The following is a 22,048-nucleotide window of genomic DNA, read 5'->3' on the forward strand; positions in this document are numbered from 1 at the left end:
ACTACTGGGCAGAGGTTCAAATCCTCAAAATCCTTACTGATTCCTTATGCTTGCTTTCTTACTTTTAGAGGGATGTTTAAATCTCTCTCGCTGTCACTGTGGATTTGTCAAGTTCCCATTTTACTAACGACTAATTATCTTTTAGTTATATACTAAGGCACATAAAAATCCAGGACCACTTAAACTTGATACATGTTTATCATGATGAAATACTATTTTTACATTAAATAATGCTTGTCTTAAATTACACTTTGAAGATTGGAGACACACCAGCTCTCCTTTGGTTATTGCTCAGAAGACACAACTTCTTCTGTACTTTCAATTCTTCACTTGATCCTAGCCAAAAGACCAAGAAGTTAAGTTTCTTCTCAAATCTTGTATTTACACCACTGTTCTTTCAGTGGCAAGTAATTGTGTTTAAAAAAAATTTAATCTGATATTTGCTTCTTTACTGGAAAATTTATATTTATTGTAATTTCTGATATACTTGAAAGGATATCTATCATCTTATGTTCTTTCCTCCTCCTAGTATGTTTTCTCTTCTGTGCCTTCATTTTCATTTATTATTCTATTTCCCCTTATTAATTACAAGCTGTATTCTTAGATGGTATATATGCTTATTAAAATCCACTATTAATATATTTACCACTTTCTAGAATATGCAAAGATCTTAGGAATTTTTCACTCCATCCCTCCTTTTATCTGTCATGTATTTACATTCTACATATATTTTAAAGTACAAAAGACCCTTTTATTACTGGTCTCTACAGTCAATATACATAGATCTAAATGCTTTACATTGTCCTTATTTCTTTCTTTTATTTATTTATTTCTATGCTTCCATCTGTGATCCCCTTTTACCTGAAAAACTCCCACTTGGTAAACTGAGTGCTCGTCTATTGCTGAAAATTTTCTTCACTTTTGTGTGGAAATTCTTTACTTAATAAACGAAGCTTCAATTTTTGCTGCCAGTGTTTTAGAAGTTGTGATGGTTTAAAAATAATGCGTGTTTTTCCCTCTGACTGGTTTTATAGCTTCGTTTTTCATTTTCAGTAGTTTTAGTATAATGTGTTTATGCATAAGTTTCTTTGTATTTATCCTGCTTTGAGATTATAGAGTTCTCAAATTTGTGAGTTGATTTCTTTTGATAGTTTTGGAAAATTCTCAACCATTACCTCTTCTAATACTTTCTTCTCCTTCTAGGATTCTAATTACACTTACCTAAGATCTTTTCTATTATGTGTCCTACACTCCATTACGTATTAAAATTTTCCTCATCTGTTTGTATTCTTATCATTCAGTTCCCTAACTTGCTCTTCAGTCAAGTTTTACCTTCTATAAAACCCACCTACTACTGAGCTTTTTTTTTTTTTTTTTTTTTTTTAAGATTTTACTTATTTGGGAGGGAGACAGAGAATAGGCACAAGCAGAGGGAGCAGCAGAGGGAGAGGGAGAAGCAGGCTCCCTGCTGAGCAGGGAGCCCAACAAAGGCCTTGACCCCAGATCCCTGGATCATGACCTGAGCCACCCAGGTGCCCCCGAGCTTTCTTTTTCGTTTGTAGATGTTTCTAGCTGTAGAATTTGGAAATCATTATTTCATTTTATAGTTTTCAATCTTCTAAAATTCTCCACTAAATCCTTGAAATACTAATCAGCTGTTTTAAAATATGCATATGTTCACTCTGGTATCTGCATCTCCTGTGAATTTATTCCTTTTGCCTGTTTCCCCTCTGGTTTCTGAACACTTTTTGATGTATTCCATCGATTCTGCTATGTAGTGTATTTTCACTGTTACTATTTTGCAAAATTCTGTTATTTCAGTATGTATTTATCCTTTGACAAAAAGTTGTTTGGTAGGCTTAAAATTTTTCATGTCAAAGAGCCAATTAATTTTCTATTATAATTTAGAATTTCATTGCATGTAATCAGAAAGTGTTACTATATCTATGAAAATTACTGAATTTTTTGGTAAATAAGTTGATGTGGCACAGGCACCTGATAGTTTATTAACATGTTGTAGAATTCGACTTATCTCCCTAAGATTCATCTTACTGTTTATGTTGTCCAGGTCTTCTATACCATTTTTTCCTCTACTTCATCTGTTTTATACTAAGAATAGAGGATTAAATTCTCTAGTAGTGTATTTCTAGGTCTCACTGAATCCTCTGGAGTGTCTGTTTCATACAAAAGGTTTCTGTGTAATATGCTGTGAAGATACTCATGTATTCTATCTCCACCATAAATTGTAGGTTTTAGCACTAAAAAAAAATCCTTCTAAGTCACAGTTCATGAGCTTTTGGCTTGAACTCTACTTTTGATATTAAGATTACCATACCTGTCCCCTTTCATTTTCATTGGGCTAGTATGCCATTATCTACTGCTTTGTTTTTAGCCTTCCTGAAACATTTGAATCATAGGATTGTCTCTCTAAATAGCAAAAAGGGGCACCTGGGTGGTTCAGCTGGTTAGGGGTCCAACTCTTGATTTCGGCTTGATTTCATGTCATTATCTCAGGATCGTGAGGTCGAGCCCCACTTCAGGCTCTGTGCTCAGCGTGGAGTCCACTGGAGATTCTCTCTCCCTCTGACCCCACCCCCGCTTATGTGCACACTCTAATATAAATGAATAACATCTTTCAAAAAATGTTTTAAAAAATAAGCAGTATACAGCTGGGTCTTCTTTTGTGAACCAAACTGAAAATCTTTTCCTTATAATGGGTAGATGAAGCCACTCACATTTATTGGTATGACCAATATTGCAGGTTACAGTTTTATAACATTTTATAATTATATGTACTTTACTGCACTTCTCTATGAAATGTATATTCTTTGCTTCAGTAAAAAATTGTTTTTGTTACTTAGGAAAACCTGTATTTTTGTTCTACTGGTTACTTTTGAACTTAAACCTTTTAAAAAGGTTTGTCTCTGTATTCTTTTCTTTCTCATACTTTTTTTTCCTGAGATGTAATTCACATACCGTAAAATCCTCCTAAGTATACAATTCATTGGTTTTTAATATATTCACAAAGCTGTGCAACCATTATCTAGTTCTAGAACATTTTTATCATTCCAAAAGAAACCCTATGCCCACTGGCATCGACTTTTTGTCACTATGAATCTCCCTATTTTGGATATTTCATGTAAATACAATCATATAATATGTGGTTTTTTGTGTCGATTTCTTAGAACAATGTTTTCAAGATTCATCTATCTATATTACAGCACCCATCAATACTTGATTCCTTTTTGTTGCAGCATAATATGCCATCATGTGAACATAAAACATCTTATCTGTTTATCATAAGGTTAAAGGACAACTGGTTTGTTTCTACTTTTCACCTATGATCAATGTTAGGAACATTAGCACACAAGATTTTATGTGGACACGTTTTCAATTCTCTTGGTTATACATGTGGGAATGGAACTGATGGATCATATGGTAATTCCAAAAATTATTTCATGAACTATCAAATTGTTTTCCAGAGAAGCTGCACCTCTTCATTTTTCTACCAGCTACATATGAGGGCTTTCATTTGTCTATAACCTTGCCAATACTTGTTATGGCTCACCTGTTTTCTTACTTCTCTTTTACTATCTGTGGTGAAACATAGTCTTCCCGGGGCCTGCTGTGCTTCTACACAATTTGTTGCATTTGCCAAGAATGCACAGTCCTAACCACTCATTAACTGGGCCATTTCTTAGAGTTGTGCTTGTAGTGAGCAATCGTGAAGGATGAGGTAGTTTCCCGCTGAAAAACGAGCAGGCTTGTTCACTATAAAAGCAGTATATTCCCCGAACTCAGGGATTCTTAGTTGCAGTGCAAACCTACTATGGGTGTAGCATCACCGTAGGCCACCCAGTACTGCCTCCATGAGATCTAGGAAGCAAGGGGAAATCTACAGAAATATGCTAATGATATGCTACTTGCTATACCACAATTAAGAAAAAAGTTGTTTCTGACCCACAAGTCTTATGTCTTCTGCCAATATCCATGAAACAGTAAACTATTAGATTATATAGTTGTCAAATCCCAAACCTTCTTAATTACCCAGTTGAGGAGTTTTTATTGTTATTTTAACACTCACCTATTCTTTAGGCAACAAACAACCATCAATAAGCTTAATCTTTTTCCTATTTCACTCTCCCTTTTCCTCTTCTTCAGTTTTATTACAGCTACTCTGTCACAACATATAGTAGTCTTTCCCTCACATCTCTACCTTTTAGTCTTACTAATACATTTATGTATTTTAAAGATCATTTCTTTTGGTGAGGTTTTTCTGGTTATTTCTCAGTTGAATAAAATATCCTCTAGCAGATTCCTTAAAAACAGCTCATGGGTGCCTAATTCCCTAAGTTCTTTTATGCTGAGAACTGTTTTTCCATAACCTTGATAAAGACAATGTGGCTGACATAAAATCCTTAGTTCAAACTTTCTCTCTCTTTTTTAAAGATTTTGAGAGAGAGAGAGAGAGAGAGAGAGAGAGAGAGAGAGAGAGCGCTAGAGGACAAGAGAGGGTAGGGTCAGAGGGAGAAGCAGACTCCCTGCTGAGCAGGGAGCCCAATGCGGGACTTGATCCCGGAACTCCGGGATCATGACCCGAGCTGAAGGCAGTCGCTTAACCAACTGAGCCACCCAGGCACCCACTTTCTCTCTCTTTTTTAAAGGCTGCTCTACTTGAGCCTTGTTTTGGTTGTCCCAGTGGATTTTTAGTATTTTTTTAAAAAAAGAACCATTTATTTTAGAGAGAGAGAGAGAGAGAACACGTCAGAGCGGGGGAGGGGGTAGAGGGAGAAAATCTTAAACAGATTCCCTTCTGAGCACGGAGCCCGATGCGGGGCTGTCTCACGCCCCATGAGCTCATTACCTGAGCTGAATTCACAAGTCAGACGCTTAACCAAACTGAGCCACCCAGGCACCCCCCCCAGTGGATTTTTATATGTCTGAATGAGTGCAATTCGTTTGCCTTTGGAAGTTATGCCGTGTTTTTGCCTTTAGACATAAAGGATTTTTATCTTTGAAATCAAATAATTTTATTAGGAAATGTCTTAGAAATGATCATCCTCGGCTCACTTCCCCAGTACCTAGTAGACCCTTTAATAAGTGTGTGTAGATTTGAATCTTTTTCAATTTCTAAACAATGTTCATTAAATATTGCTTTAAACATAGTTGCTTTCCATGGATTTTCCTCTCCTGAGACTCTTAATTAAGAATGTTATCCTTTCATTGCCTATCTTCAATTTCCACTATTTTTCTCTGCCATTTGTTTTATTCCAGCTTTGAGATAGAATTCACATATAAGACTGTGTAAATTCAAGGTATACAATGTGCTGTTTGGATACATTTATATATTGCAAAATGATGATAGCTTAGCTATCATCTCCATCACAGCACATATTACCTTAGCTAACACCTCCATCACAGCACATATTTACCATTTCATTTCTGTGGTAAGAAACTTGAAAATCTTCTCTCTTAGTAACTTTCAAGTACATAGTATCTCTGACACTTTCTACTTCATTCTTTTCATTTTCATTTACTTGCTTTTCCCCTACCTTTCTTCAATTCTTATTTCCTTTAATTAAAAAGTGTAGTTGACACACAAAGTTATATCAGTTTCAGGTATTCAACATAGTCATTTGACAAGTTTACATATTATGCTATGCTCAAATGCAGCTACCATCTGTTAACATATATTACAGTATCACTGACTATATTGCTTATGCTGTACCTTTCATTCCTGTAATTTATTCATTCCATAACCAGAAGCCTTTATCTCCCACTCCCATTCACCCATTTTTGCCCAACCTCCACTCCCTTCCCCTCTGACCATCACGTTGTTCTCTGTATTTATAGGTCTGATTCTGCTTTTTGTTGATTTTTTTCAGATTCCACATGAATGAGATCATTATGGTATTTGTCTTTTCCAGTCTTATTTCTTTCGCATAATACCCTCAAGGTCCATCCATGTTACCACAAATGGCAAGATCTCATCCTTTTTTTATGGCTGATTAATATTCCACTGAATATATACTGTATCTTCCTTATCCATTTATCTATTGATGAACACTTAGGTTGCTTCCAAATCTTGGTTATTGTAAATAGTGCTGCAATAAACATAGGAGGACATGTATCTTTTCATATTAGTGTTTTTGTTTTCTTTGGGTAAATACCCAGTTGTGGAGTTACTGTATCATATGGTATTTCTTGTTTTAAATTTTTTGAGGAACTTCCATGCTGTTCTTCACAATGGTTGTACCAATTTACATTCCCACCAACAGTGTATGAGGATTCCTTTTTCTCCACATCCTCACTAACCCTCCCTTATTTCTTGTCTTTTGATTTTAGCCATTTTGACAGGTGTTAAGGTGCTATCTCACTGTACTTTTGATTTGTTCAATGCACCTTATTAAACTTTCATTTGAGTGTATTCTCCCTGGGGCATCCTGCAATTTATTTATTTTATATATATATTATCAGTATTTTTTTTCCTATGCCTTCCATTTCTTTACCGAGTTTGTACTCTTTTTATTCCACTTTTCTTCCCATTTTCATTTCTTGGTTTTTGAATTTCTGATTTTACATTTTTAAAAAATGTCCTTAAGCACTTGATTGAATATGTCTGTATCTAAGTATGGTCAGTTTTCATCTGTTGTTTTTTTTTTTTTTTTTTTTTCTTTTCTGGGGTGGAGATGAATTTTCCTCAGTTGGTATATAACGAAGCTCTTCTTTTTTGGTAACAACTATATATACTTTTATTAATCCTCCCTTTTTATCTTTTCTGCAGTATTGGGATATTTTACAAGATTCCTAGTTTAATAGGAAATTAACAAATACTCCGAAGGCCAGGTATGTATTTTTTCTTTTTGTCTTGCTGGGGGTGGAGGGAGCATTATAAGACTGATTTTGTGTTCACCTTGTCTTGCAGGAACCTAAAACTTTCCAACGTGCTTTTCTTCAACACTTAAATACCAAAGGGAGTTTGTCTTCTTTTTACCTTTTGTCTTAACCCTGAAGATACACATTTAGAAGATGACTTTGGTAAATCATTCCATTTTAAATGACTTCCCTATAGTTTGTGCTCTGTTCTATCATACATAGACACCCACAATTCTGAAGTTAGTGTGGAGTGGCAGTGCAGGTTAACCTTAGGTCCACTTGGTAGCTTCCATCTTGTGTGTTTTCTGCAAATCTGCTTGGTTGGATTTTGCCCCCTACAAAGCCTTGCTGAGGGTTGGGAAAAGACAGAGTGTGAGAGATAATATACTGAGAATTGGTGGGTTTTCTCCCCTTACTTAGAATTATTTTCCAAATTTGGTTTTCTCTGCCTTCAACTTATGCCATGAACATAGTTTATGTATAGATTTCTTCTACTCTTGTAGCTCTGTACTGCTTTTGGAGGAAATGTTGAGAGACAGGTAGTTAAGTGGTTACCACTGTCTTCAGCTACCCAGAGGAATGAGATCTAAAAGTTAAAGTAAGGAACTAACAAATTCTATAAGGCAGGATTTGTTGGCGGCTCAGTCATTTAAGTGTCCGACTTGTGATTTCAGCTCAGGTAATGATCTCAGGGTCCTGAGATCGAGCCCTGTATCTGGCTCTGTGTTCAGTGAGGAGTCTGCTTGACATTCTCCCTCTCCCTCTATTCCTCCTCCCAGCAGTGCTTATTCGTGAGCACGCTCTCTCTGAAACAAATCTTTAAAAAAAAAATTCTATAAAGCAATACAGGTTATAAGTTCAGTAATATCATCATGGGGAAGGTCTTTCTAATAATAAATATGAACGCTAACCAGAAACTTTTAAGAGGAAAACAACTCTATACATAAAAAAAACCTAATGCAAAATTTATTTTAGCTGAAGTGAAAAAATGATTTATTTACAGTCTCCTATAAGCAAAAAGGCTCATCCTTTAACAAAAAGCTCTTAAGAAAAAAAAAAAATCCATTGTACCTGGAGAGTCTGACTTTTGATTTGGCCTCATGTCATGATCTCAGGATACTGGGATAGAGCCCTGCGTTGGGCTCAGCACTCAGCAGGTAGTCTGCTTAGGGTTCTCTCTCTTTCCCTCCAGGTCTGGCCCTCCCCCACTGTGCTAAAATAAATAAATCATTACCAAAAAAAAAAAAAATCCAACTAGAAAAATGGGCAAGACATATGAATATTAAGAAAAACAAATCCCCTATAAGGCATATGAAAGTATGCACAAAACAAGGAAATTTCCTTTTAACATGTCAGATTAAGATGACTAACGTATCAGGTGATCAGAAAGATGCTCAGTAACAGGCATTCCCAATCACTAGGGGCGTTATTAAAATTTGTACACATACATACATAGTAAAACCATTTGAAAGAACTTCATGCGCTTAGATTAAGTTCTTTCATGAATTCTAAATAATTTCAGCTAAAAAATACTGAGGTACCAAAGATTTATACTCATAAAAATATCAACACATTTTTATACGTCAAAAGATGTAGCATCAGGGTGCTTGGCTGGCTCAGTCAGTACAGCATGCAACCACTGATCTCAGGGTTATGAGTTCAAGCCCCACTTGGACACGGGGCCTATTAAAAAAAAAAAGATGTAATAATGTTGAAAAGCTAAAAAAAAAAAAAGAAAAAAATCACATGGCATTTTGACAATAAAATCCTTCAGAAATCTCAAAAATAAAAATCTTAAAGCTATCGTGAATAATTTTCTCCTATAACTTATAAAGCATTTTTTTACTACGCTGCTCACCAAGGAAATGTGGTTTTGGAATTCAAAAATTGCCAGCCAACAATCAATAAATACTTGATGTGCAACTCTTCATCTCAAGGTCATGAGTTCAAGCCCCACACTGGACAGAGACCTCACTTAAGGGAAAAAAAAAAAAAAAAAAAACCTAAAAAACTTGATGTGATTTTTTGGTGATTTTTTAAGATTTTATATACACATAAGCAAATTTTTTCTGAGACATGGGAGCATAAATTGACCCTAAAATGTGTCAACATGTATTTCCTAATAACAAAGACTTTGTTTCATATAACCTCAGTAGAGTTCTTAAAACCAGGGAATTCGGTATTATCTAATCCACAAGTCCATATTCAAATTACATCAACTATGCCAAAAGCATCATTTATAGCCAAAATGTCCTTCCAATTCCAGGATTTAATACAAGATCAAGTATTGTGTTTAGTTATGTCTTTTTGCCTTTAATCTGGAACAATTCTTGGTCTTTTTCTGTGTTTTTTGATACTGGAATATTTAGAGTACAGGCTAGTCAATTGGTAAAATGTTTTCAATTTGTTTTGTCTCATATTTTCTAATGACTAGATTCAGGTATGCATTTCTAACAGGAAATTATCACAAAGGTGATATTTTGTCCTCATTCTATTAGAAGTAGTAGTTTATCAGTTTGTGCCCATATTGGTGGTGGTAGCAATGATTTTCATTATAGTGGTATCCTCCATATTATCCCCACTAAAAATTTGTGAATTTTTTTCTCTTCATAAATGATTTGTGGGGAGGTATGTTGAGATTACGTAAATATTGTTTTCTCAAACAGTGGTCCACAAGTTTTAGCCTTCATTAATGATTTTCTAAGATCATTTCTTCTATATTTATTAGTTTGCATTCAATTACCAGGAAGAACTTTTCCTTCTTATTCATTCATTCATATGATTCATATTATAAATTCTTATATATAAGGGTACCATTAATTACTATGAATTTTTATGTGAATTCTCAAATTGTCCCAAATTTAGCCAACAAAAGTTCCTTTAATCTGGTTCTTCTGTCCTTTTGCCAGGTTCCTAATGTTTCTCTGAGTATTTCCTTACTTTTAGGGTGGATGACTGAAACATTTTATACTTTGATATAGAGTTAAATTATAACGAATTATCATATACTTAACAAGTTATATATACTTAAAACGAGTTATATATACTTAAAATATGTGTATTTGTGCATGCTAATCCTCTAGCTAGCAGCACTTTCTACAATGTTACAGGCAAGGAATTCTTCAACTACTCTGTATAAGTAAATACACTGATGATAATGGAAATCACGTTTTCTGTTAGAAAGAAAGAAACAAGTGAAGAAGAAAGACCAGAATAAATTCTGGGTTTTAAACAGATACAGAAAAAATAAGTATAGACGTGTATATGTAAGTGTGTGGGTATACATACACTCACATATGTATTTTTTAGCTCTGTTCACTGAGAGGCCCTCTAAGCAAAAAGGCACCTAGAGCAATGAAAACAATGGGCAGCCGTATCTTGGCTTTAAATACTGTCCCCCACTAAAAGCAAGCAGGTCTCCTTAGAGACTGGTCTGGGCAGAAAAACAGCTTTCCCTTTAACTTAAGGGGAAAATTAATAATTTATGAGTGATTAATTTCTACTTAAATAACTTTACACTGACCACTTAAAAATGGTTAAGATAGTAAATTTTATGTTGTGTATTTTAGCACAATAAAAAACAAAAAAACAATGTATATGAGAATACTGCAGTAAAAAGCATTATTCTTTCCTGATAAAGTACAAAAAATACAAAATACATCAACTGACAAATAAATGAGAAAACTAGTACTGCCCGAGGCAATTTTCTTGCAATGCCCCTCAATATATTTATTTAGAAGACAGAGTTCTGAAGACTTATTTGGATATGCTATGTATAGAAACACTTAAAGAAAAAAAAATAATACACAGTCCAAGCCTTGAACAAACTTCAATTTAATTAACATTCACTGAATACTTACTATGCAGGCAGCATTCTGCAATACAATGGAAGACACAAAGTGAGTAAGACATAATTTTTGCCTTTTAGGAGCAAGAAATTCTTTTGTTTACATGAAATTTAGGACACTGAGTGCATTATAATGTAGATGATCCAGTTTGGAGAAGAGAAAACAAACTATTGAAGATGTGAAGCTTTGAACCCTGACATTAAAATGCATAAGAATGTAACCTCACTTCTTAATAATTTAAAATCAAATCAGATGACATGATCATCTACATGAGACACTAGCAGGACAATGAGTCCATTCAATATTAGCTATTTTTCTAGTAAGGTCATCTCAGAACAAGGTAAAACAAAGTTGTGTTCTTGGTTCTTTTAATGCTAAAAGAAACAGAATAAAGTGAGGTTTTCTAATGTTACATCAACTACCTAGATTTCTTAGTAACAAGAATTATTCCTTAATTACACTCAAAGTAAAAATATTAAGATCTAAACCATTTTGCACTTGGATATAATTATGTATCTCTTTTTCTCTCTTTCCCTCATGTTCAGCACACAGAATATGGATGTTCAAAGATTATTAACTAAATTGAAGAGGAAAAGAGAAAACACTTGAAAAGTCAGGGTTCCTCTAATAAGGCCTTCATTAAAAATTTCTGGTAGAAGTAGTAAAAGAAATCACCAAATTTGTAACATGATATACAGAACTGTATCACTTTTTAAATCCTCTCAAGGATCAGAAAAAATTTAAAGTAGATAAAAACTTATCAGATTTGGTAATAGGTCTGATGTTACTCAATATTTTAAAAGTCACAGTAATGGAACCTCCTTGAGTGCTTAAAATCCTACTACATTTAAAGATGAAACTGAAGCATATCAAAAAAAACAATTCAGCATTCTTTAAAGTTCTTACCACAATCATTTCTGAAGGCTCTAACACAAGACAATCACATCCTCTTTTTCCTCCAAACTGCTTACCAAAACTATAAAAACAAAAGAACAATTTCTTTAGCAAAAATTATAGATAAAATATATCAATATAGGAAAAAATAAAAAACAACCCCCCCAAAAACCCTAAATGTTAACCAAGAAATTACAATCCTATCACTTATACAAGATTTTCTTAAAAACAAACCAAAATATCTTTCTTCATAGTTACCCTGATATAACTGATCTCAACACATTTTGTGTGAAAAATCTTTTAAAATATCTGCCTTTAACTCTTCTCTAAAACTTTTATAGTTTAGGATACTTGCCTAGTCTCAAATCTTGAATTTGGTATAATGTTGAATTAACAGAAAAACACCTAATAAAGAATGAAGCCCTAACTATGGAATATTTTCTGAAAATAAATTATTATAATTTATTTTCAGTTTTGGGAGCAGTAACCAAGATAAAAAGAACTTTAAAAATATATCCACATTTAAATATATAAATAAATGTACTAAGATACACATGTGATTTATTTTTCAGAAATACTGCTGGGGTGGGCACCTGGGTGGCTCAGATGGTTAAGCATCTGCCTTCGGCTCAGGTCATGATCCTAGGGTCCTGGGATCGAGTCCCGCATCGGGCTCCCTGCTCCTTGGAAGTCTGCTTCTCCCTCTGCTTGTCTCTCTCTCTCTCTCCCCCTCTGTCTCTCATGAATAAATAAATAAAATCTTAAAAAAAAAAAAAAAGAAATACTGCTGGGGAATCCCTGGCTACCTCTTTCAAAAAACTATAACTGGGCTAATTCTAAAAGAAAATATATTTCTATATTCTTCACCTGGGAGAAAGACTTCTCAGCAATCAAAAAAGGAAGCATTCATATAGGAAAAACAACATTTTCATTTTAAAAGAGAAACTGAATGTTTTAAAAGGATGGAGGGATAGGATAAAATACTTGCTAATAAAATACTTGCTAATTATTTAAGACACAAAATGTTAACATATCTAATATGGAGACCACACTTAAATTGTAAAAAGCAATCTAAAATATTACATCAACGAAAATTAAGTACCATGGCCAATTATAAAATATCTAAAATATGACTACAAACTAACCAAATTAAAAAGAAACTCCACTAATGAAGCAAAATATAAAATACTAAAAAGTAAACATAATGAGGAAATATTTATAAAACACTATATAATTTTAGACTAGAAAGAATGATTGAATGAAGAGACCTATCATGTACTTTTATGAAAAGTTTCAATTTTCTAAAAACGTCAATTCTTCACAAAATATAATGTTATACACAAATATTAGTTCATAACAAAATCCTAAGGTGCCTCCTTAGTTCAGTAGGCAGCATATCAGTCTTGTAACAAAATCTTAAAGTCTAAATGTAATAAATCACTTCTGAACATAAAAAAATCACTTTTGTTTTTTCTTAAGCACTGTAACTATTTTTCCCCCAAACTCTAATAGCATCTAATGCATAAAAAATTAGAAGTAAATCTGTGGAAGTTTCTTTCATTGAAGATAGAGTAACAGGGACCAGATTTATTCTACCTAAAAAATTGAGAAATCATACAAAATATATAAAACAACAGTTTCAACACGTTGGAAAACAGGAAGGACACAGCTATGATTCCTAAGAGAGAAAATAAAGAACTTAAGATGACGCCTATAGTATCCCATTTTACAACCAACAGGAAATCTCTAGGCCATTTAGGTACATGCCCTAGAGCAGAATTAGCAAATTGCCTTCTCTATGTCTAGTATGTTCAAAAGCTTTATCGTGAACAGGTTTTAGATTTTTTCAATTTTTTTCTTTTTTTACTGAAAGAATATGATTTTTGTCCATTATTTTACTAACAGCATACTGTATTAGTTGATTTATGAATGCTAATAAGTCTTGCCTTCTCAAGATAACCCCAACTTACTCAGTTTCTAATACTTTATTAATATATACCTGGATTTGGTTTGCTGTTATTTTGTTAATGACTGCTGCATGTATGCTCATGAAAGATAACAACATGTAGTTTGCTTTTCTTGTGTTGTTTTTGTATGTGTTAGTGTCAGATTAATACTGGACTCATAAAATAGGTTTTAAGTGCTCCTCCTTTCCCCATTTCCAGAGGAGTTTGTACAGGATAAATAACAATGCTTCCCTAAATACCTGAAAACACTTGGCAGTAAAGCCATTTGGGCCTAGCCTTTTCTTTGTGGGAATAAATGTAATTATCAATTTAATTTCTTTACTTTTTCATAAATATATTCAAAGTTTCTTTTTCAGCCTATTTATGGTAATGTGTGTCTTTGTAAGATCTGCCCTATTTGTTATAAAGTAGCTTATAAAATTTTTAAATACTTTTAACTTCTGTAGGGTGTTAATATCTCTTCTTTCATACCTGATTTTGGTAATACGTGTTTTCTCTTTTTTAAATCATCAGTCTATCCCAAAGTTTATCAGTTTTGTTGACCTTTTCAAGGAACCAACTTTTCCCTTCATTGATTATTTTCTATTGTTTTTCTGGTTTTTATTTCATGGATTTCCACTCAAACTTTACCTCTGTTTCAAATTTACTTTGCTATTCTTATTAAGATGAAAACTTAAGGTGACTGAATTGAGATCATTCTTTTCTCATTAAGTTACTATAAATTTAGTGTTGTAAATTTCCCTCTAAATTCCCCCTTTAGGGGAATCTCCATATTTGTTATGTGTTTTCATTCATTTCAAAACATTTTCTAATTTTTGCTGTGAACTTTTCCTTGACCTATGGGTCATTTACAAATGTTTTGTTTAAATTCTCACATTTCTTCCTGGAATTCATTTATAATTTAATTCCAATATACTCAGAGAATAAACCTTGAGTAATTTCAACCTTTTTAAATTTACTGAGACATTTTATAGTCTAGAATATGCTCTATCCTGGAAAATGATCTATAAGCCTGAAAAAAAAAAGTATCAAAGTGGTAACAGTACTTCTCAAACTATTTGTCTTTACTAATTTTTCAATTGAGTGGTTCTACTGATAAGAGTTTTGAAATCTCCAGCTATAAGAGTTCAATTTCTACTGATCTTTTCAACTGTCAGTTTTTACTTCTAGTATTTTAGAGCTCTATCAGTACAAACTGTTTTATGTTCCTAATACATTCATCCTTTTACAACTGTGAGAATTTGCTCTTAGTCTCCAGTCACATATTGGGTTTTATAGGATTTTGATTGATGTTGATATGACCACTCCAGTTCTCTTATGCATACAACTTGCCTACTATATTTCCATCCTTTTACTTTAAATGTATTTGTGCTTTGAACCTTAAGTACCACCTAAAGATAACATATAATTGGATCTTGGATTATCACAGAATCTGATAGAGCGTCTTTTGACTAGAGTGCCTAGACCATAATATGTAACAATATTACTGACATGGTTTGATTTTCCTACTTACTTTGTAAATGCCACCCCCACCCTTTTTGTCCCTCTGCTCCTACGTTACTGCCATCATCTCTGATGAGCAGTTTTAGTCTACTGTTTTAACTTCTGTGATGATTTTTATATGTTCTTTAAATGTTATTAAATTCTTAATAGTTCACCTCAGGATTACAACATGCATACAATATGCAACAATACAAGGCAAGGCTGTCCACTCTCACCACTTCCAACCAACAATGTACTAGAGATTATAGCAGTATAATAACACAAGAAAAAGAAAATTAAAGGCACAGAGAATGGGTACGAAGAAGTAAAATGTCTTTACCAGAGATGACCCATCCTATATGTGGCAAATTCTAAGGACCCATAAACTTTCCTAGAAAACTTAGAGTGTACCACGGTCACGGGACATAACATCAATATGTAAAATCAACTGCGTTTCTATATATTAGCAATGAAAAAAATAAACATGAAATTAAGGATGCAATGCTATCCAGAGTAGGATCAAAAAGAAAAATATTTGGGACTAGTCGGACTAATGGACTAATACACTGAAAAATGCAGAAATTACAACATAGCATAGCATCCAACACAGCATCATCCAATCTACGAATATGGACTGTTTTTATATATATTTACATCTTTGATGATGCTATGTTGCTAAGACTTCAAGTCTCCCTCAAATAATCTACAGATTCAAAGTATTTCCAGACTTCCAGTTTCTGTTCTGGCATGTAAGAATCTTGGAAAATGCCATCTGTCTTAGTAACAAGTAAAAAAGTGAACAAATCAATACATCACCAACCTTTCTTGATATGTAAGAGAAGTAAGGTAACAAGAACAAACTGCTGCCCCCAAATTGAATGTAATGACAGACAAGTCCAGAAAAACACAACTTTGAGCAGCAATCACTGCAGGAACTAGTGCCATGGTAAGGAAAATTGAGCTGTAACTGAGGAACTGCTGGAAGCTCAGTGTGGACAACTCTGAGAGTTAAAAACTTCAGAGACACACAATCCATGAAGGTCCCCATACTTTTTTGAGTTTTACTTCATTGATCTCTAACAGGTTCTCACAGAGAATAAAAAAGCCCCTTGTACTTCTGGCAGGGGAAGGGAGAAAAGGAACCATTTTGAAACATCCCACAGCATTCTGTTCTTCCTCACAAGGTCTGCCCATGAGAGTCTAAGAGACTCAAGTTGGCTCTAGCCTTCCATAAGAAGAAAGGGAAATATCCAACTCCCACCCTCTCTAGCAATCCTGTCCCACCTAAAAGGTGGGGAAACAGGGGAGAAACTGAGGAATACATGTAAAGTTCACACTTCAGAGGTAACAGCTCACCAAAAAAATAAGATCTAATCACAGGACTACAAAATGCTTTCCCTCCTCCCATACTTTATCAGAATATTACTAAAGGACTATTTACAGCAGTTTCTTTTACCCAGTACATCATGTCTGGCTATCAAGTAAAAATGACAAGGCATACTAAAAGACAAAAGACACAGATGGAAGAGACAAACCAAGTATCAGAACCAGACTCTGATAGGGCTGGGATGTATAAGAATTATACACCATGACCAAGTAGGATTTAACTCAGGAATACAAGGATAGTTCAACATTCAAAAAAAAAAATCAATTAATGTAATCCATCATATCAAGAGGCTAAAAAAAAAACACACAATCATACCAATAGATGCAGAAAAAGCATTTGACAAAAACCAAAACCCATTCATGATAAAAACTCAGTATACTAGGAGTACAGGGTAACCTCCTCAACTTGATTTTGACTATTTACAAAAACGAACAGTAATATCTACTAAGATGAGAACTTAAGCAAGGATGTCCCCTTCTCAACCACTGCTTTTCAACATTATACTGGGGGACCTAACTAATACAGTCAGAAAAGGAAACAAAAGGTCTAAGGTTGCTAAGGCAAAGATAAAATTACCCTGTTCACGGATGACATGTTTATCTAAGTACAAAATCTGGGGGGAGAGGAAACCCAAAAATACTTCTGGTATAAGCTATTATAGCAAGGTTGCAGAATACAAGTTTAATGTACAAAAATCAATTACTTTATACTATAATGAACAAACGGAATTTGAAATTAAAAAAAAAAAAAACACAATGCCATTTCCATTAGCATCCAAATAAATAGAAAGTTCTATGGTAAAAATCTACCAGAATAATGTACAAGGTCAGTATGATGAAAATTATAAAACTCTGACCAAAGATATTAAAGAGCTAGACAAATGAAGAGAGATTCCATGTTCATGGACAGAAAGACTCATTGTTGTCAAGATGTCAATTCTCCCCAACTTGAATTATAGATTCAATGCAATTCCAATCAAAATCTCTGGAAGTTATATGCAGATATTGAAAAACCAATTCTAAAGTTTACATGGACAGGCAAGAGTAGAATAGCTAACACAACACTGAAGGAGAAGAACTAAGTCAGAAGACTGACACTAGGGGCACCTGGGTGGTTCAGTTAATAAATGTCTGCCCTTGGCTCAGGTCATGATCTCAGGGTCCTGGGATGGAGTCCCACATCTGGCTCCCTACTCAACAGGGAGTCTGCTTCTCCCTCTATCTCTGCCCGTCCCACCACTTGTGCTCTTTCTCCTTCTCCTGCTCATTCTTAAATAAATAAATCTTAAAAAAATAAAAAAAGAATGACACTAGATGACTTTAAAACGTACCATACAGATTCAGGGAACAGGACACTGTGGTATTGGTTAAAGAATAAACAAAGGTATCAATAAAATAGAACATGGAGCCCAGAATCAGATCCATGAATATGCTCAACTGATTTTGACAAAGGAGCAAAAGCAACATAGTGGAGCAAAGACAGTCTCTTCAACAAATGGTGCTGGAATAATGGACATCTACGTGTCAAAAAATGAATCTAGACACAGATCTTACACCACCTCATCAAGAAAATTAACACAAAATGAATCACCAATCTAAAACATAAAACCATACAACTCCTAGAAAACACAGGAAAAATCTAAATGATTCTAGGAATGGTAGTGACCTTTAGCTCCAAAATCAAAAGCATGATACACGAAAGAAACAAGCTGAACTTCATTACCAATGAAAACTATTATACAAAAGACAAAGTCAAGAAAATGAGAAGACAAGCCACAGATCAAGAAAGATATTTCCAAAAGGTCCATCTGAAAAAGGTTTGTTATCCAAAATAACAAAGAACTCTTAAAACTCAACAAGAAAACAATTTAAAAATGGGTCAAAGACCTTAATAGACAGCCTACCAAAGATGATACACAGATGGCAAGCAAGCTCATGAAAAGCTCCACATCAGAAGTCATCAGGGAAATGCAAATCAAAATAACAATGAGCTACCACTACACCCTATAGCAATGGCTAACACTAGTACACAGACAACACCAAATGCTTGATATGGTTGTGGAGCAATGGGAACTCTCATTCATTGGTCTAGGAACATGAAATGACACAGACACTTTGGTAGAGTTTGGCAGTTTCTTACAAAACTAAAAATACTCTTACCAATGACCTAGTAATCATATTCCTCCTCCCAAAGGAGCTGAAAACCTACGTCCACACTAAAACATGCACACGGATGTTTCAATCAGCTGTTCAAGAGTCAACTGTAAATTCTTAACAATTTGAGAGTATGACAAACAATACAAATGAAAACAGAAAAGCACTAACAGACAATTCAACAGAGAAGGTATAGCAATGCCTAACAAGCACATGTAAAGATCTGCAAAGGCACCACTGACTATTGAAATGCAAATTAAAATAACACTGAGCCGCTGTTAAGTACACATTGAAACAGTAACAATCAAAGACTGTCAACAGCAAGTGATAGAGAAGTACAGAGAAACTCGATCCATTAAATGTTGCTGGTCAGAATGTAAAACAGTACAGTCACCTTTTAAACAATTTCGTCCTTTTCAAAAGTTAAATATATGCTTTTTATACAACAGAACAATCCCACTATTTTTGGATATCTAAAAACAAATGTAAACACATGGCCCATATAAAGACTTGCAAGCGAATCCTGATAACACCATTATTTGTAAAAACACCCAAACTATAATAAAAAATCTATTTTTCAAAATTTTCATCTTCTAATAAATGGCTAGACAAAATGTGGTATCTTTCTAGAATGAAGTACAATTTAATAATTTTTTAAAAATGGGTGTGCTTCAACTGGTATATGCTCAAACATGGCTGACTCTCAAAAACATTATTCTGACAGAAGCCAAAAACCCAAAGACTACTTTTAAATAACTGCAAAAAGTAGAAAGTGACAGAAAGCAGATCACGTTAACTGCAAAAGAGCATGAGGCAACTTTTTCAGGCAATGGAAGTCATCTGTAGCTGTGATGCACCAATGTATACATTTACTATAAATTATTCAACTGTGAACTTAAGATGGATGAATTTTATGGTATGCAAATTATACTTCAATAAAGCTTTTTAAGAAAACTAAGAAACAGAAGAAAATCTTTACAAACTTGGAATAGAAGATTTGTTGGCACACATAAGTACTACAAATAAAAGGGGAAAAAAATCATCCTTGGGACTTTGTAACAATTAAAGAAGTCACCAGTGAAAAATGAAAAGGCAAGAATCAGTCCAGGAAAAGTATTTGCAACAGATCTATCTTGTAATGAATTTTTATGCATGATATATAAATAACTCATATAACTCAAAAGAGAGACAACCTCTTAAGAACTGAAACTTTTCACAAGAGAAGATCTGTGAATGGTTAATAACTACAGGCAAAAAAGCTGATAGTTATCACAGAATTGCAAATTACACCACAATTAGATCCATTTCATACACACCAGAATAACTAAAATTAAAGACTAACCATCAAGCACTGAAGAGGATACTGAGCAATGTGAATTCTATAAACTGGTAGTAGGAATATAAATGAAAACTCGACATAACATCTGGCAGTTCTTTTGAGAAGTTAAACACGACTACCATACAGCTCAGCCACTGAACTCAAGGTATTTACTGAAGAAAAACACAAGTCCACACAGAGACTTGTACAGAAATGATGATAGGTGCTTTATTTGTTACCGCAAAGAATTGGAAACAACCTTAATTTCTTTCAACAGTAAAATGTATAAACACACATGATATATGCATACAATGGGATACTAATGACCAATTTTACAAAATTAATTGTTGACATACATGGCAACATGAAAGCATCTCCAAAACATTACGCTAAGTGAAATATTTTAAATACCAAGAACTATACAACATATTGCAGTATACGGTATAGCGGTAAATGTTATCTATATACCAGAAAGCAGAACAGTGGTTGCCTGATGATGAGTGTGCAATAAAGTATAGATTACAAACTGACAACTAGATAAACAGCATCCGCAAAAAATTTACACCGATGAATACATTTGGTTAAAAAGTGAATGCTTCTACCTTCCCATCCCGAATTCCCCTTCTAGACAGAACAATAAAGCTCATCTGCTCTCTGTACATCACAACACTGTACTGTAGTTTCTTCCCAGGGTAGTAAGGCAGGAAAGCCTTGGGGGGTGGGGGGCGTTTAAATTAGGGGAAAAAAAAAAACAAAATAGTCAACTCACAAATCAGTAGACAATAGGAAATCCTACAGATTCTCTAAGCCAGCTATTAGAACGAACATGTGAATTTAGTATGGTTAAAAGATATAAAATCAACACATGCAACACCTCAACACCAAAGACTACAGAAGGCCACTGAGAGAAAACTACACAACATTGTTGACCTAAACAAATAGAATGATGCATCTTGTTCATGGTCTAAAAGACTCAACTGTTAAGATGTCACTACTACCCAAAATGGTCTACAGATTCAGTGCATTTCCAGTCAAAATCCCAGGCTTTGCTTTTTTTTTTTTTAATTAACAAACTGATTCTAAAATTCATCTGAAACTGTAAAGAACCTATAATAACCCAAACAATTTGACAAAGCTGGGAGGACCCAGACATTCTGTAATGTATTATAAAGCTAGAGTCATCAGGATAATGTGGCAATGGTACAACACAGAAAAATAAATCAATGAAAAAAATAAATCAATGAAACAAATTAAACAGTTGCAAAATAGACCCATATTGTCAATAAAATTTCAACAAAGATACAAAGGTAATTCAGAGAAAGGACAGTTTTATCAACAAACGGTGCTAGAACAATTGAATATACACAGGTAAAATATGCATGACTCTTGATTTTGGCTTAGATCATGATCTCACAGTCAGGTGATGGAACCCTGGAGACCAGCTCCTCACTCAGCAGGGTGTCAGCCTGAGATTCTCTCTCTCTCCCTCTGCCTCTGCCCCTGCCCACCCCCATCTCACGCTTGTGCGTGCTCTCTTTTTCTCTCTCTCTCTCTAAAAAAAAGATTGACCTTACCAAGTGTTTGTGAGGAGGTGTGGAACAACTAGCATTCTCATATACTGCTGGTGGGAATGTAAAATGACAACTGTGGAAAAGAGTATGGCACTTTCTTAAAAGGTTAAATATTCCTCTACTACACAACCTAGCTTTTCCAAAATAAATATACATATATACTTATATATGTATATAAATGAAAGTATGTGTCCATATGAAGACTTATAATCCATTCTCTTACATTCTCTTCCCATGTACTCAAAAGATAAGAAACCATATGTCCATATAAAGACTGGTATACAAATGTCGATAGCATCACAAGTCAAAATAATCAAAAACAGGAAATTACCCAAATGTCTATGAATAGTTGAACTGCAAACAAAGAGTGATATGTATATCCATACAAAAGAATAAGGTAATAAAAAGCAATGAAATATATGAAAGATGAATGGATCAAGGAAATGTGGTACAGAAGGAAATCCTGTCATTTCATGGATGAACATGGATGAACAGTGAGGCCATTATGTTGAATGAAGTAAACTATAAGAAGAAAGACAAATACTATACAGT

The 22,048-nt window shown here is 34.1% G+C and overlaps 1 protein-coding gene across 12 annotated transcripts in view; it reads right to left on the reverse strand.

Annotated features, from left to right (window-relative positions):
* The window catches only part of RAPGEF6 (Rap guanine nucleotide exchange factor 6), a 197,088-nt gene that overhangs the window by 132,000 nt on the left and 43,040 nt on the right, over positions 1-22,048 (reverse strand). For 6 of the 12 annotated variants that reach the window (XM_035727571.1, XM_035727569.1, XM_035727567.1 and 3 more), the window contains exon 5: positions 11,631-11,700. The exons of 2 other annotated variants lie outside the window; for them this stretch is intronic. In XM_035727571.1, coding sequence (XP_035583464.1) covers positions 11,631-11,700 — 70 coding nt within the window. Of the gene's footprint in view, positions 1-10,736; positions 10,752-11,630; positions 11,701-22,048 lie in introns of all 12 variants that reach the window. 4 more of the 12 variants (XM_035727570.1, XM_035727566.1, XM_035727568.1 and 1 more) reach the window with 1 other exon arrangement.

The sequence above is a fragment of the Zalophus californianus genome, chromosome 5 (genome assembly GCF_009762305.2).
Source record: "Zalophus californianus isolate mZalCal1 chromosome 5, mZalCal1.pri.v2, whole genome shotgun sequence".
NCBI lineage: Eukaryota > Metazoa > Chordata > Mammalia > Carnivora > Otariidae > Zalophus > Zalophus californianus.